This window comes from Nerophis ophidion, linkage group LG11 (assembly GCF_033978795.1).
Source record: "Nerophis ophidion isolate RoL-2023_Sa linkage group LG11, RoL_Noph_v1.0, whole genome shotgun sequence".
NCBI lineage: Eukaryota > Metazoa > Chordata > Actinopteri > Syngnathiformes > Syngnathidae > Nerophis > Nerophis ophidion.
Genome location: NC_084621.1, coordinates 1,825,026 through 1,840,403, shown reverse-complemented (window position 1 = coordinate 1,840,403; position 15,378 = coordinate 1,825,026). Strand labels below are relative to the sequence as shown.

The 15,378-nt window shown below is 41.5% G+C and overlaps 1 protein-coding gene across 4 annotated transcripts in view; it reads left to right on the top strand.

Moving 5' to 3' along the window:
• Window positions 1-15,378, top strand: part of ddr1 (discoidin domain receptor tyrosine kinase 1) — a 154,210-nt gene that overhangs the window by 134,216 nt on the left and 4,616 nt on the right. For all 4 annotated transcript variants that reach the window (XM_061914832.1, XM_061914829.1, XM_061914831.1 and 1 more), the window contains 3 exons: window positions 3,568-3,765; window positions 3,837-4,104; window positions 14,223-14,372. In XM_061914832.1, the coding sequence (XP_061770816.1) occupies window positions 3,568-3,765; window positions 3,837-4,104; window positions 14,223-14,372 (616 nt within the window). The remainder of the gene's footprint in view (window positions 1-3,567; window positions 3,766-3,836; window positions 4,105-14,222; window positions 14,373-15,378) is intronic.

Sequence of the window (15,378 nt, the reverse complement as noted above, 5' to 3'; positions counted from 1 at the left end):
ATGTGTTGGTCATTCTTGTTTGGTGTGGGTTCACAGTGTGGCGCATATTAGTAAGAGTGTTAAAGTTGTTTATATCACAACCTTCAGTGTGACCTGTACGGATGTTGAACAACCATGCAGTCGTGTACGTATGTCTGCGGAAGCCACATAGAACATGTTAGTGGGCTGGCAAGCTGTATGTACATGTTGTAGAAGGCGTCAAAGGCAATGTCTTCATAGCACGCCCTTATTATTGATATCTGGGTGACCATCAGCAGAGAATGGTTGCGGCTCCCATTGTCTTCTTTATTTTGTGAAACGGCTCAAATTGAAGCTGAGATAGGCGCCAGCGCCCCCCGTGACCCCAAAAGGGAATAAGCGGTAGAAAATGGATGGATGGGTTAAATTGGCTCTTTGAGTGGTAAAGGTTGCCGACCCCAGCTGTAGGAGGACAAACATGACACAAACCTCCCTATTTGCTATAAAACACACTGTTTATATTAAACATGCTTCACTGATTCGAGTATTTGGCGAGCGCCGTTTTGTCCTACTCATTTTGGCGGTCCTTGAACTCACCCTAGTTTGTTTACATGCATAACTTTCTCCGACTTTCTCAGACGTGTTTTATGCCACTTCTTTTTCTGTCTCATTTTGTCCACCAAACTTTTAATGCTGTGCATCAATGCACAAAGGTGAGTTTTGTTGTTGTTATTGACTTATGTGGAGTGCTAATCGGACATATTTGCTCACTGCATGACTGCATGCTAACATGCTATTTAGGCTAGCTATATGTACATATTGCATCATTATGCCTCATTTGTAGCTATATTTCAGCGCATTTAGTTTCCTTTAAGTCCTCATAATTCAATTTATATCTCATGACACTATCCGTATCTAATATGGCTTTTAATTTTTGGCGGCTCCAGACAGATTGTTTTTTGTATTTTTGGTCCAATATGGCTCTTTCAACATTTTGGGTTGCCGACCCCTGGCCTACATGATAACAGGATGTTACTAAGTTTAGACACTTTCTCCTGCTACTGAATGACAATATAAACTTCTGACTGCTACTGTATATTTACGTACAGTACAGGCCAAAAGTTTGGATACACCTTCTCCTCATTCAATGCAATTTCTTTATTTTCATGACTATTTACATTGTAGATTGTCACTGAAGGCATCAAAACTATGAATGAACACATGTGGAGTTATGTACTTTACAAAAAGAAGGTGAATTAATTGAAAGCATGTTTTGTATTATAGTTTCTTCAAAATAGCCACCCTTTGCTCTGATTACGTTTTTGCACACTCTTGGCATTCTCTCCATGAGCTTCAAGAGGTAGTCACCCGAAATGGTTTTCACTTCCAAGGTGTGCTTGAAGCTCATGGAGAGAATGCCAAGAGTGTGCAAAGCAGTAATCAGAGCAAAGGGTGGCTATTTTGAAGAAACTAGAATATAAAACATGCTTTCAGGTATTTCACCTTTTTTTGTTAAGTACATAACTCCACATGTGTTCATTTATAGTTGTGATGCCTTCAGTGACAATCTACAATGTAAATAGTCATGAAAGTGCATTGAATGAAGAGAAACTGTGTCCACATTTTTGCCCTGCACTGTACATTAAATCAGTGGTTTCTTAAACTTTTTTTCCACCTCGTACCACATCAGAAAAAATCTTGGCTCTCCAAGTACCATCGTAATGACCGACATCAAAATACAGTAGCATAGTAGACCTGATGTTAATCAAAAACAAGGCAGTGGTTTTATTTAACAATAATATTTAATATTTTTGGCCACTGTAACATTACACACAATTTGAACGGGAACACTATGTTGTAATATAGGAAAATAAAACGCTGTACTTTGATCAATTGATTCTTTGGCGTACCATTAGATGGCGCCACAGTACCACTGGTTTGAGAATCTCTGCATTAAATCTTCATTGTGTGTATTTAGGGATATTTGTGTGTCATGCATAAATCAAAAATAATGAAATGATGATGGTAGCAGTGGTTATCTAATGTTGATGTTTTATAGTCTTATCCACAAAGTAAATATCGTATTTTTCGGAGTATAAATCGCACCGGCCGAAAATCCATAATAAAGAAGGAAAAAAACATATTTACGTCGCACTGGAGTATAAGTTGCATTTTGGGGGATATTTGTTTGATAAAACCCAACACCAAGAATAGACATTTGAAAGGCAATTTAAAATAAATAAAGAATAGTGAAGAACAGGCTGAATAAGTGTAGGTTATATGAGGCATAAATAAGCAACTGCTATGTTAACCTAACATATTATGGTAAGAGTCATTCAAATAACTATAACATATAGAACATGTTATACCTTTACCAAACTATCTCTCACTCCTAATCCATAAATCCCATGAAATCTTATACGTCTAGTCTCTTATGTGAATGAACTAAATAATATTTGATATTTTACGGTAACGTGTTAATAATTTCACACATAAGTCGCTCCTGAGTATAAGTCGCACCCCTGGCCAAACTATGAAAAAAACTGTGACTTATAGTCTGAAAAATATTGTATGTCTTTCCTTAATGTCTATAGTTGTTTTCATAACACCATACATTTTATTTGTTGTGTATTCAATAATTGATGAGGCATGATCATAAAAAAAACAATTCACTTTTTTCTTCATTGCAATTAAAATGCACAATGAAGCTAAGCAGCTCCATTAGAAACAATACAAATATATATATATATATATATATATATATATATATATATATATATGTGTGTATGTATATATATATGTGTATGTATGTCTTGATTGGATTATCCAGAGAATAGTGCTCGATACCGTGGTAGAGCACAATATGTATGTGTGGGAAAAATCACAAGACTACTTCATCTCTACAGAACTGTTTCATGAGGGGTTCTCTCAATCATCAGGATTAGCACACTCCTTGTCCCTCTCGGGGTTACGGGGGGCTGGAGCCTATCCCTGCTGCATTTGGGCAGAAGGCAATCTGTGCAACAGAGTAGTTGCCTTTTAATAGGGAAATAAGCTAAATGGTCCCCAGTGTGTGAATGTGAGTGTGAACGTTGTCTATCTGTGTTGGCCCTGTGATGAGGTGGCGACTTGTCCAGGGTGTACACCGCCTTCCGCCCAATGCAGCTGGGAAAAGCTCTAGCATCCCTTGCTACCCCAAAAAGGGACAAGCGGTAGGAAATGGATGGATGGAAGAGGGTATTTATTATCTGTCATTTTTAATAATGAAAATTGTTGAATAATAGGGTAAAAAATGTATTTATATAAAATCCATCCATCCATCCATTTTCTACCAAAATGAATATTTATAAATGTGATTTAGTGATGTATATAATAAAGTGTGTTTATGTGTTTCTTAATAGTATTACATGGCATGTATACTACTGTGCTTATTTTGACCAAGTTACTGTGACTCTTGTTCCTATGCTGCCCTCTAGTGGTTACTTGGCGGTGAGTGTTTTTTGTTTGTTGCATCATTTGTGTCACCTTTCCAGAGGTGCTGTACCGACTATCCCATAGGTGAGCCTCCTCCTCCCGTCTCATCTCTTCAAATGGTACTCAATCCTTTAGGAATGACTTCCTGAAGGAGGTGAAGATCCTTTCCCGCCTTAAAGACCCCAACATCATCCGTCTGCTGGGTGTGTGCGTGAGCAGCGACCCCCTGTGCATGGTCACCGAGTACATGGAGTGTGGAGACCTCAACCAGTACCTTTCCCACCGGGTGCTGCTGGATAAGGGCGGACCTTCACACAACTCTCCCACCATCAGGTAACCACCAAGTCTTCACACCTCACCTCACGGCGTCCACTTGGTTCTCACCTGACGTCTTTTGTCGCCAGCTACCCGGCTCTCATCTCCATGGCCGGCCAGATCGCCTCCGGCATGAAGTTCCTCTCCTCGCTCAACTTCGTGCACCGCGACCTGGCCACACGCAACTGCTTGGTGGGCGGCGAGCTGGGCGAGAGCGGAGACGACCCGAGCGGCGAGCGCCACATCAAGATCGCCGACTTCGGCATGAGCAGAAATCTGTACGCCGGAGACTACTACAGGATCCAAGGCCGAGCCGTGCTGCCCATTCGCTGGATGGCCTGGGAGTGTATCCTCATGGTGAGCTCTAATAGTCCGAGGACTAGACGCTACTACCGCTTTTTTGGGATTATAAATCGCTCCAGAGTATAAATGCATAATGAAGAAGGAAAAAAACATACAAACCCTGTTTCCTTATGAGTTGGGGAATTGTGTTAGATGTAAATATAAACAGAATACAATGATTTGCAAATCCTTTTCAAGCCATATTCAGTTGAATATGCTACAAAGACAACATATTTGATGTTCAAACTCCTAAACTTTATTATTTTTTTGCAAATAATAATTAACTTAGAATTTCAAGGCTGCAACACGTGCCAAAGTAGTTGGGAAAGGGCATGTTCACCATTGTGTTACATCACCTTTTCTTTTAACAACACTCAATAAACGTTTGGGAACTGAGGAAACTAATTGTTGAAGCTTTGAAAGTGGAATTCTTTCCCATTCTTGTTTTATGTAGAGCTTCAGTCCTTCAACAATCCGGGGTCTCCGCTGTCGTATTTTACGCTTCACACATTTTCGATGGGAGACAGGTCTGGACTGCAGGCAGGCCAGGAAAGTACCCGCACTCTTTCTTTATGAAGCCACGCTGTTGTAACACATGCTGAATGTGGCTTGGCATTGTCTTGCTGAAATAAGCAGGGGCGTCCATCAAAAAGACGGCGCTTAGATGGCAGCATATGTTAATCCAAAACCTGTATGTACCTTTCAGCATTAATGGTGCCTTCACAGATGTGTAAGTTACCCATGCCTTGGGCACTAATACACCCCCATACCATCACACATGCTGGCTTTTCCACTTTGAGTCAATAACAATCTGGATGGTTCGCTTCCCCTGCGGTCCGGATGACACGATGTCAAATATTTCCAAAAACAATTTGAAATGTGGACTCGTCAGACCACAGAACACTTTTCCACTTTGCATCTGTCCATGTTAGATGATCTCGGGCCCAGAGAAGCTGGCGGCGTTTCTGGATGTTGTTGATAAATGGCTTTTGCTTTGCATAGTAGTGCTTTAACTTGCACTTACAGATGTAGCGCCAAACTGTATTTTGTGACAGTGGTTTTCTGAAGTGTTCCTGAGCCCATGTGGTGATATCCTTTAGAGATTGTCGTCGGTTTTTGATACAGTGCCGTCTGAGGGATGGAAGGTCACGGTCGTTCAATGTTGGTTTCCGGCCATGCCGCTTACGTGGAGTGATTTCTCCAGATTCTCTGAACCTTTTGATGATATTATGGAGCGTAGATGTTGAAATCCCTAAATTTCTTGCAATGTCACTTTGAGAAAGGTTGTTCTTAAACTGTTTGACTATTTGCTCACACAGTTGTGGACAAAGGGGTGTACCTCGCCCCATCCTTTCTTGTGAAAGACTGAGCATTTTTTGGGAAGCTGTTTTTATAGCCAATCATGGCACCCACCTGTTCCCAATTAGCCTGCACACCTGTGGGATGTTCCAAATAAGTGTTTGATGAGCATTCCTCAACTTTATCAGTATTTATTGCCCCCTTTCCTAACTTCTTTGTCACGTGTTGTTGGCATCAAATTCTAAAGTTAATGATTATTTTCAAAAAAAAAAATAAAGTTTATGAGTTTGAACATGAAATATGTTGTCTTTGTAGCATATTCAACTGAATATGGCTTGAAAATTATTTGCAAATCATTGTATTCTGTTTATATTTACATCTAACACAATTTCCAACTCATATGGAAACGGGGTTTGTACATGTCACACTAGAGTAAGAGTTGCATTTTTAGTGGTTGACGTGTGTGTGTGTGTGTGTGTGTGTGTGTGTGTGTGTGTGTGTGTGTGTGTGTGTGTGTGTGTGTGTGTGTGTGTGTGTGTGTGTGTGTGTGTGTGTGTGTGTGTGTGTGTGTGTGTGTGTGTGTGTGTGTGTGTGAGAGATGATATCAGATATACTCCTAGTCTCTTATGTAAATAACATTATTAATATCATTTGATATTTTACAGTAATGTGTCAATTTCACACAGGTCGTTCCAGAATAAAAGTCGCACCCCCGGCCAAACTATGAAAAAAAACTGATTTATAATCCGAAAAATACGGTACTCAGTCAACTTGAATCGCTTCGCAGCATAACTGACGTGTGGATCAGCATCGTGTAGTCCAGGGGTCACCAACACAGTGCCCGCGGGCACCAGGTCGCCCGTAAGGACCAGATGAGTCGCATGCTGGCCTGTTCTAAAAATAGCTCAAATAGCAGCACTTACCAGTGAGCTGCCTCTATTTTTTACATTGTATTTATTTACTAGCAAGCTGGTCTCACTTTGCTCGACATTTTTAATTCTAAGAGAGACAAAACTCAAATAGAATTTGAAAATCCAAGAAAATATTTTAAAGACTTGGTCTTCACTTGTTTAAATAAATTCATTATTTTTTTACTTTGCTTCTTATAACTTTCAGAAAGACAATTTTAGAGAAAAAATACAACCTTAAAAATGATTTTAGGATTTTTAAACACATATACCTTTTTACCTTTTAAATTCCTTCCTCTTCTTTCCTGACAATTTAAATCAATGTTCAAGTAAATGTATTTTTTTTTATTGTAAAGAAATACATTTGAATTTGATTCTTCATTTTAGCTTCTGTTTTTTCGATGAAGAATATTTGTGAAATATTTCTTCAAACTTATTATGATTAAAATTCAAAAAAATTATGCTGGCATATCTAGAAAATATTTAGAATTAAATGTAAATCTTATTTCAAAGTCTTTTGAATTTCTTTTAAAAATGGTGTTCTGGAAAATCAAGAAGAAATAATGATTTGTCTTTGTTAGAAATATAGCTTGGTCCAATTTGTTATATATTCTAACAAAGTGCAGAATGGATTTTAACCTATTTAAAACATGTCATCAAACTTCTAAAATGTATCTTAATCAGGAAAAATTACTAATGATGTTCCATAAATTCTTCTTTTAATTTTTTCAAAAAGATTCGAATGACCTAGTTTTTCTCTTAATATTTTTCGGTTGAATTTTTAATTTAAAGAGTCAAAATTGAAAATAAACTATGTTTCAAAATTAAATTTTCATTTTTTTCCTGTTTTCTCCTCTTTTAAACCGTTCACTTAAGTGTTTTTTTCATCATTTATTCTCTACAAAAAAACCTTCCGTAAAAGGAAAAAAAATGTACGACGGAATAACAGAAATAAATACCCTTTTTTTTTTTATATCTATATATATATATTTATTTATTAAAGGTAAATTGAGCAAATTGGCTATTTATTGAAGTGTGTATCAAACTGGTAGCCCTTGGCATTAATCAGTACCCAAGAAGTAGCTCTTGCTTTCAAAAAGGTTGCTGACCCCTGATGTAAACACGGTCAGAGACAATGCTGCTGTTTCACTGAATTATGCTACCTAAATATTCCAAAGTCTACAGAAGATCTTTGTCACGTCTACAATTGATGTAGTCTGCATCCTCTCCTGAGGAGCAGTCAGCAGCGCCCATGCAGCGCCCAGGGACCATGTCTGTTTTGGCTTCCCTATGTGGGTGTAGTGTCTTGCTCAAGGACATAGCGGTACTGACTGAAATGGTGAAAGCTGGAATTGAACCAGGAACTCTTAAGTTCCTGGACGCCAGAGATTGTGATGTAGTATAGTTGCTAGTGTTACACACCATGATGGAAGGTTAGTGTGTTGAAGTCAGGACTACACACACCATGATGGAAGGTCAGTGTATTGAAGTCAGGACTACACACACCATGATGGAAGGTCAGTGTATTGAAGTCAGGACTACACACACCATGATGGAAGGTTAGTGTATTGAAGTCAGGACTACACACACCATGATGGAAGGTCAGTGTATTGAAGTCAGGACTACACACACCATGATGGAAGGTTAGTGTATTGAAGTCAGGACTACACACACCATGATGGAAGGTTAGTGTATTGAAGTCAGGACTACACACACCATGATGGAAGGTCAGTGTATTGAAGTCAGGACTACACACACCATGATGGAAGGTCAGTGTATTGAAGTCAGGACTACACACACCATGGTGGAAGGTCAGTGTATTGAAGTCAGGACTACACACACCATGATGGAAGGTTAGTGTATTGAAGTCAGGACTACACACACCATGATGGAAGGTTAGTGTATTGAAGTCAGGACTACACACACCATGATGGAAGGTTAGTGTATTGAAGTCAGGACTACACACACCATGATGGAAGGTCAGTGTATTGAAGTCAGGACTACACACCATGATGGAAGGTCAGTGTATTGAAGTCAGGACTACACACACCATGATGGAAGGTCAGTGTATTGAAGTCAGGACTACACACACCATGGTGGAAGGTCAGTGTATTGAAGTCAGGACTACACACACCATGATGGAAGGTTAGTGTATTGAAGTCAGGACTACACACACCATGATGGAAGGTTAGTGTATTGAAGTCAGGACTACACACACCATGATGGAAGGTTAGTGTATTGAAGTCAGGACTACACACACCATGATGGAAGGTTAGTGTGTTGAAGTCAGGACTACACACACCATGATGGAAGGTTAGTGTATTGAAGTCAGGACTACACACACCATGATGGAAGGTTAGTGTATTGAAGTCAGGACTACACACACCATGATGGAAGGTTAGTGTATTGAAGTCAGGACTACACACACCATGATGGAAGGTCAGTGTATTGAAGTCAGGACTACACACACCATGATGGAAGGTCAGTGTATTGAAGTCAGGACTACACACACCATGATGGAAGGTCAGTGTATTGAAGTCAGGACTACACACACCATGATGGAAGGTCAGTGTATTGAAGTCAGGACTACACACACCATGGTGGAAGGTCAGTGTATTGAAGTCAGGACTACACACACCATGATGGAAGGTTAGTGTATTGAAGTCAGGACTACACACACCATGATGGAAGGTTAGTGTATTGAAGTCAGGACTACACACACCATGATGGAAGGTTAGTGTATTGAAGTCAGGACTACACACACCATGATGGAAGGTTAGTGTGTTGAAGTCAGGACTACACACACCATGATGGAAGGTTAGTGTATTGAAGTCAGGACTACACACACCATGATGGAAGGTTAGTGTATTGAAGTCAGGACTACACACACCATGATGGAAGGTTAGTGTATTGAAGTCAGGACTACACACACCATGATGGAAGGTTAGTGTGTTGAAGTCAGGACTACACACACCATGATGGAAGGTTAGTGTATTGAAGTCAGGACTACACACACCATGATGGAAGGTTAGTGTATTGAAGTCAGGACTACACACACCATGATGGAAGGTTAGTGTATTGAAGTCAGGACTACACACACAATGATGGAAGGTTAGTGTATTGAAGTCAGGACTACACACACCATGATGGAAGGTTAGTGTGTTGAAGTCAGGACTACACACACCATGATGGAAGGTTAGTGTGTTGAAGTCAGGACTACACACACCATGATGGAAGGTTAGTGTGTTGAAGTCAGGACTACACACACCATGATGGAAGGTTAGTGTGTTGAAGTCAGGACTACACACACCATGATGGAAGGTTAGTGTGTTGAAGTCAGGACTACACACACCATGATGGAAGGTTAGTGTGTTGAAGTCAGGACTACACACACCATGATGGAAGGTTAGTGTATTGAAGTCAGGACTACACACACCATGATGGAAGGTTAGTGTATTGAAGTCAGGACTACACACACCATGATGGAAGGTCAGTGTATTGAAGTCAGGACTACACACACCATGATGGAAGGTTAGTGTATTGAAGTTAGGACTACACACACCATGATGGAAGGTTAGTGTATTGAAGTCAGGACTACACACACCATGATGGAAGGTTAGTGTATTGAAGTCAGGACTACACACACCATGATGGAAGGTCAGTGTGTTGAAGTCAGGACTACACACACCATGATGGAAGGTCAGTGTATTGAAGTCAGGACTACACACACCATGATGGAAGGTCAGTGTATTGAAGTCAGGACTACACACACCATGGTGGAAGGTCAGTGTATTGAAGTCAGGACTACACACACCATGATGGAAGGTTAGTGTATTGAAGTCAGGACTACACACACCATGATGGAAGGTTAGTGTATTGAAGTCAGGACTACACACACCATGATGGAAGGTTAGTGTATTGAAGTCAGGACTACACACACCATGATGGAAGGTCAGTGTATTGAAGTCAGGACTACACACACCATGATGGAAGGTTAGTGTATTGAAGTTAGGACTACACACACCATGATGGAAGGTTAGTGTATTGAAGTCAGGACTACACACACCATGATGGAAGGTTAGTGTATTGAAGTCAGGACTACACACACCATGATGGAAGGTCAGTGTGTTGAAGTCAGGACTACACACACCATGATGGAAGGTCAGTGTATTGAAGTCAGGACTACACACACCATGATGGAAGGTCAGTGTATTGAAGTCAGGACTACACACACCATGGTGGAAGGTCAGTGTATTGAAGTCAGGACTACACACACCATGATGGAAGGTTAGTGTATTGAAGTCAGGACTACACACACCATGATGGAAGGTTAGTGTATTGAAGTCAGGACTACACACACCATGATGGAAGGTTAGTGTATTGAAGTCAGGACTACACACACCATGATGGAAGGTCAGTGTATTGAAGTCAGGACTACACACACCATGATGGAAGGTCAGTGTATTGAAGTCAGGACTACACACACCATGATGGAAGGTCAGTGTGTTGAAGTCAGGACTACACACACCATGATGGAAGGTCAGTGTGTTGAAGTCAGGACTACACACACCATGATGGAAGGTCAGTGTGTTGAAGTCAGGACTACACACACCATGATGGAAGGTCAGTGTGTTGAAGTCAGGACTACACACACCATGATGGAAGGTTAGTGTGTTGAAGTCAGGACTACACACACCATGATGGAAGGTTAGTGTGTTGAAATCAGGACTACACACACCATGATGGAAGGTTAGTGTGTTGAAGTCAGGACTACACACACCATGATGGAAGGTTAGTGTGTTGAAGTCAGGACTACACACACCATGATGGAAGGTTAGTGTATTGAAGTCAGGACTACACACACCATGATGGAAGGTTAGTGTATTGAAGTCAGGACTACACACACCATGATGGAAGGTCAGTGTATTGAAGTCAGGACTACACACACCATGATGGAAGGTCAGTGTATTGAAGTCAGGACTACACACACCATGATGGAAGGTCAGTGTATTGAAGTCAGGACTACACACACCATGATGGAAGGTCAGTGTGTTGAAGTCAGGACTACACACACCATGATGGAAGGTCAGTGTATTGAAGTCAGGACTACACACACCATGATGGAAGGTTAGTGTGTTGAAGTCAGGACTACACACACCATGATGGAAGGTTAGTGTGTTGAAGTCAGGACTACACACACCATGATGGAAGGTTAGTGTGTTGAAGTCAGGACTACACACACCATGATGGAAGGTTAGTGTGTTGAAGTCAGGACTACACACACCATGATGGAAGGTTAGTGTGTTGAAGTCAGGACTACACACACCATGATGGAAGGTCAGTGTATTGAAGTCAGGACTACACACACCATGATGGAAGGTCAGTGTATTGAAGTCTGGACTACACACACCATGATGGAAGGTTAGTGTGTTGAAGTCAGGACTACACACACCATGATGGAAGGTCAGTGTATTGAAGTCAGGACTACACACACCATGATGGAAGGTCAGTGTGTTGAAGTCAGGATACACACACCATGATGGAAGGTTAGTGTGTTGAAGTCAGGACTACACACACCATGATGGAAGGTTAGTGTGTTGAAGTCAGGACTACACACACCATGATGGAAGGTTAGTGTGTTGAAGTCAGGACTACACACACCATGATGGAAGGTTAGTGTATTGAAGTCAGGACTACACACACCATGATGGAAGGTTAGTGTATTGAAGTCAGGACTACACACACCATGATGGAAGGTCAGTGTATTGAAGTCAGGACTACACACACCATGATGGAAGGTTAGTGTGTTGAAGTCAGGACTACACACACCATGATGGAAGGTTAGTGTATTGAAGTCAGGACTACACACACCATGATGGAAGGTTAGTGTATTGAAGTCAGGACTACACACACCATGATGGAAGGTCAGTGTATTGAAGTCAGGACTACACACACCATGATGGAAGGTCAGTGTGTTGAAGTCAGGACTACACACACTATGATGGAAGGTCAGTGTATTGAAGTCAGGACTACACACACCATGATGGAAGGTTAGTGTATTGAAGTCAGGACTACACACACCATGATGGAAGGTTAGTGTGTTGAAGTCAGGACTACACACACCATGATGGAAGGTTAGTGTGTTGAAGTCAGGACTACACACACCATGATGGAAGGTTAGTGTATTGAAGTCAGGACTACACACACCATGATGGAAGGTTAGTGTATTGAAGTCAGGACTACACACCATGATGGAAGGTTAGTGTATTGAAGTCAGGACTACACACACCATGATGGAAGGTTAGTGTATTGAAGTCAGGACTACACACCATGATGGAAGGTCAGTGTATTGAAGTCAGGACTACACACACCATGATGGAAGGTCAGTGTATTGAAGTCAGGACTACACACCATGATGGAAGGTTAGTGTGTTGAAGTCAGGACTACACACCATGATGGAAGGTCAGTGTATTGAAGTCAGGACTACACACACCATGATGGAAGGTTAGTGTGTTGAAGTCAGGACTACACACCATGATGGAAGGTCAGTGTATTGAAGTCAGGACTACACACACCATGATGGAAGGTTAGTGTGTTGAAGTCAGGACTACACACCATGATGGAAGGTCAGTGTATTGAAGTCAGGACTACACACACCATGATGGAAGGTTAATGTATTGAAGTCAGGACTACACACCATGATGGAAGGTCAGTGTATTGAAGTCAGGACTACACACACCATGATGGAAGGTTAATGTATTGAAGTCAGGACTACACACCATGATGGAAGGTCAGTGTATTGAAGTCAGGACTACACACACCATGATGGAAGGTTAATGTATTGAAGTCAGGACTACACACACCATGATGGAAGGTTAGTGTATTGAAGTCAGGACTACACACACCATGATGGAAGGTTAGTGTGTTGAAGTCAGGACTACACACACCATGATGGAAGGTTAGTGTATTGAAGTCAGGACTACACACACCATGATGGAAGGTTAGTGTATTGAAGTCAGGACTACACACACCATGATGGAAGGTCAGTGTATTGAAGTCAGGACTACACACACCATGATGGAAGGTTAGTGTGTTGAAGTCAGGACTACACACACCATGATGGAAGGTTAGTGTATTGAAGTCAGGACTACACACACCATGATGGAAGGTTAGTGTATTGAAGTCAGGACTACACACACCATGATGGAAGGTTAGTGTGTTGAAGTCAGGACTACACACACCATGATGGAAGGTTAGTGTATTGAAGTCAGGACTACACACACCATGATGGAAGGTCAGTGTATTGAAGTCAGGACTACACACACCATGATAGAAGGTTAGTGTATTGAAGTCAGGACTACACACACCATGATGGAAGGTTAGTGTATTGAAGTCAGGACTACACACACCATGATGGAAGGTTAGTGTATTGAAGTCAGGACTACACACACCATGATGGAAGGTTAGTGTGTTGAAGTCAGGACTACACACACCATGATGGAAGGTTAGTGTATTGAAGTCAGGACTACACACACCATGATAGAAGGTTAGTGTATTGAAGTCAGGACTACACACACCATGATGGAAGGTCAGTGTATTGAAGTCAGGACTACACACACCATGATGGAAGGTTAGTGTATTGAAGTCAGGACTACACACACCATGATGGAAGGTTAGTGTATTGAAGTCAGGACTACACACACCATGATGGAAGGTTAGTGTATTGAAGTCAGGACTACACACACCATGATGGAAGGTTAGTGTATTGAAGTCAGGACTACACACACCATGATGGAAGGTTAGTGTATTGAAGTCAGGACTACACACCATGATGGAAGACATGTTAGTAATGCTGCTGTCTTCCCTGACTTGTACTCCCAGTAAGTGGGCAGGTTGCCAAAGAGCGTGCATGATTTGTGTTGGCAGGGTAAGTTCACCACCGCCAGCGACGTGTGGGCATTCGGGGTCACCTTGTGGGAGATGCTGAGTGTCTGCCAGGAGCAGCCTTACTCCAACCTGACGGACGAACAAGTCATCGACAACGCCGGCGAGTTCTTCAGAGACCAGGGCAGACAAGTAGGACGTCCACACCATTCCTGCTTAAAGTCCTACTGAAAGCCACTACTAGCGACCACGCAGTCTGATAGTTTATATATCAATGATGAAATATTAACATTGCAACACATGACAATACGGCCGCTTTAGTTTACTAAACTACAATTTTAAATTTCCCGCAGAGTTTCTTGTTGAAAACGTCGCGGAATGATGACGTGTGCGTTTGAGGTCAGCGGGTGTAGCGGACTTTTTTTTCCAGCCCGATCCAAGCTATAAGTCGTCTGCTTTAATCACATAATTACACAGTATTCTGGACATCTGTGTTGCTGAATCTTTTGCAATGTGTTCAATTAATAATGGAGAAGTCAAAGAAGAAAGATGGAGGTGGGAAGCTGTAGTCTTTAGCCACACAAACACACGGTGTTTCCTTGTTTAAAATTCTCGGAAGTGAAGCTTTACTATGGATCAGAGCGGTCAAGCGAACATGGTTCCCGACCACATGTCAAACAGCAGGTTTCGGTGAGAAAGTTGTGGTAATAAGTCGGCTCTTACCGTAGTTATGAGCGGAGCTTGCGTCCTCCAGCTGCATGGCTTCCCTCAGAGACACTGGCGGTCACCACACCCGTCCGACTTTCAGGTACCATATAATCTCACTAAAACACTAGTAACACAATAAGCAGATAAGGGATTTTTCAGAATTATCCTAGTAAATGTGTCTAACAACATCTGAATCACTGCCCTCGCCTTTTTTTTTTTCTAGTCCTTCACTCTCACTTTCCTCATCCACGAATTTTTCATCTTCGCTCAAATTAATGTAGAAATTGTCGCTTTCTCAACCCGAATCGCTCTGGCTGCTGGTGGTCATGATTGTAAACAATGTTCAGATGTGAGGAGCTCCACAACCCGTGACGTCACGCGCACATCGTCTGCTACTTCCTGTAAAAGCAAGGCTTTTTTATTAGCGACCAAAAGTTGCAACCTTTATCATCGATGTTCTCTACTAAATCCTTTCAGCAAAAATATGGCA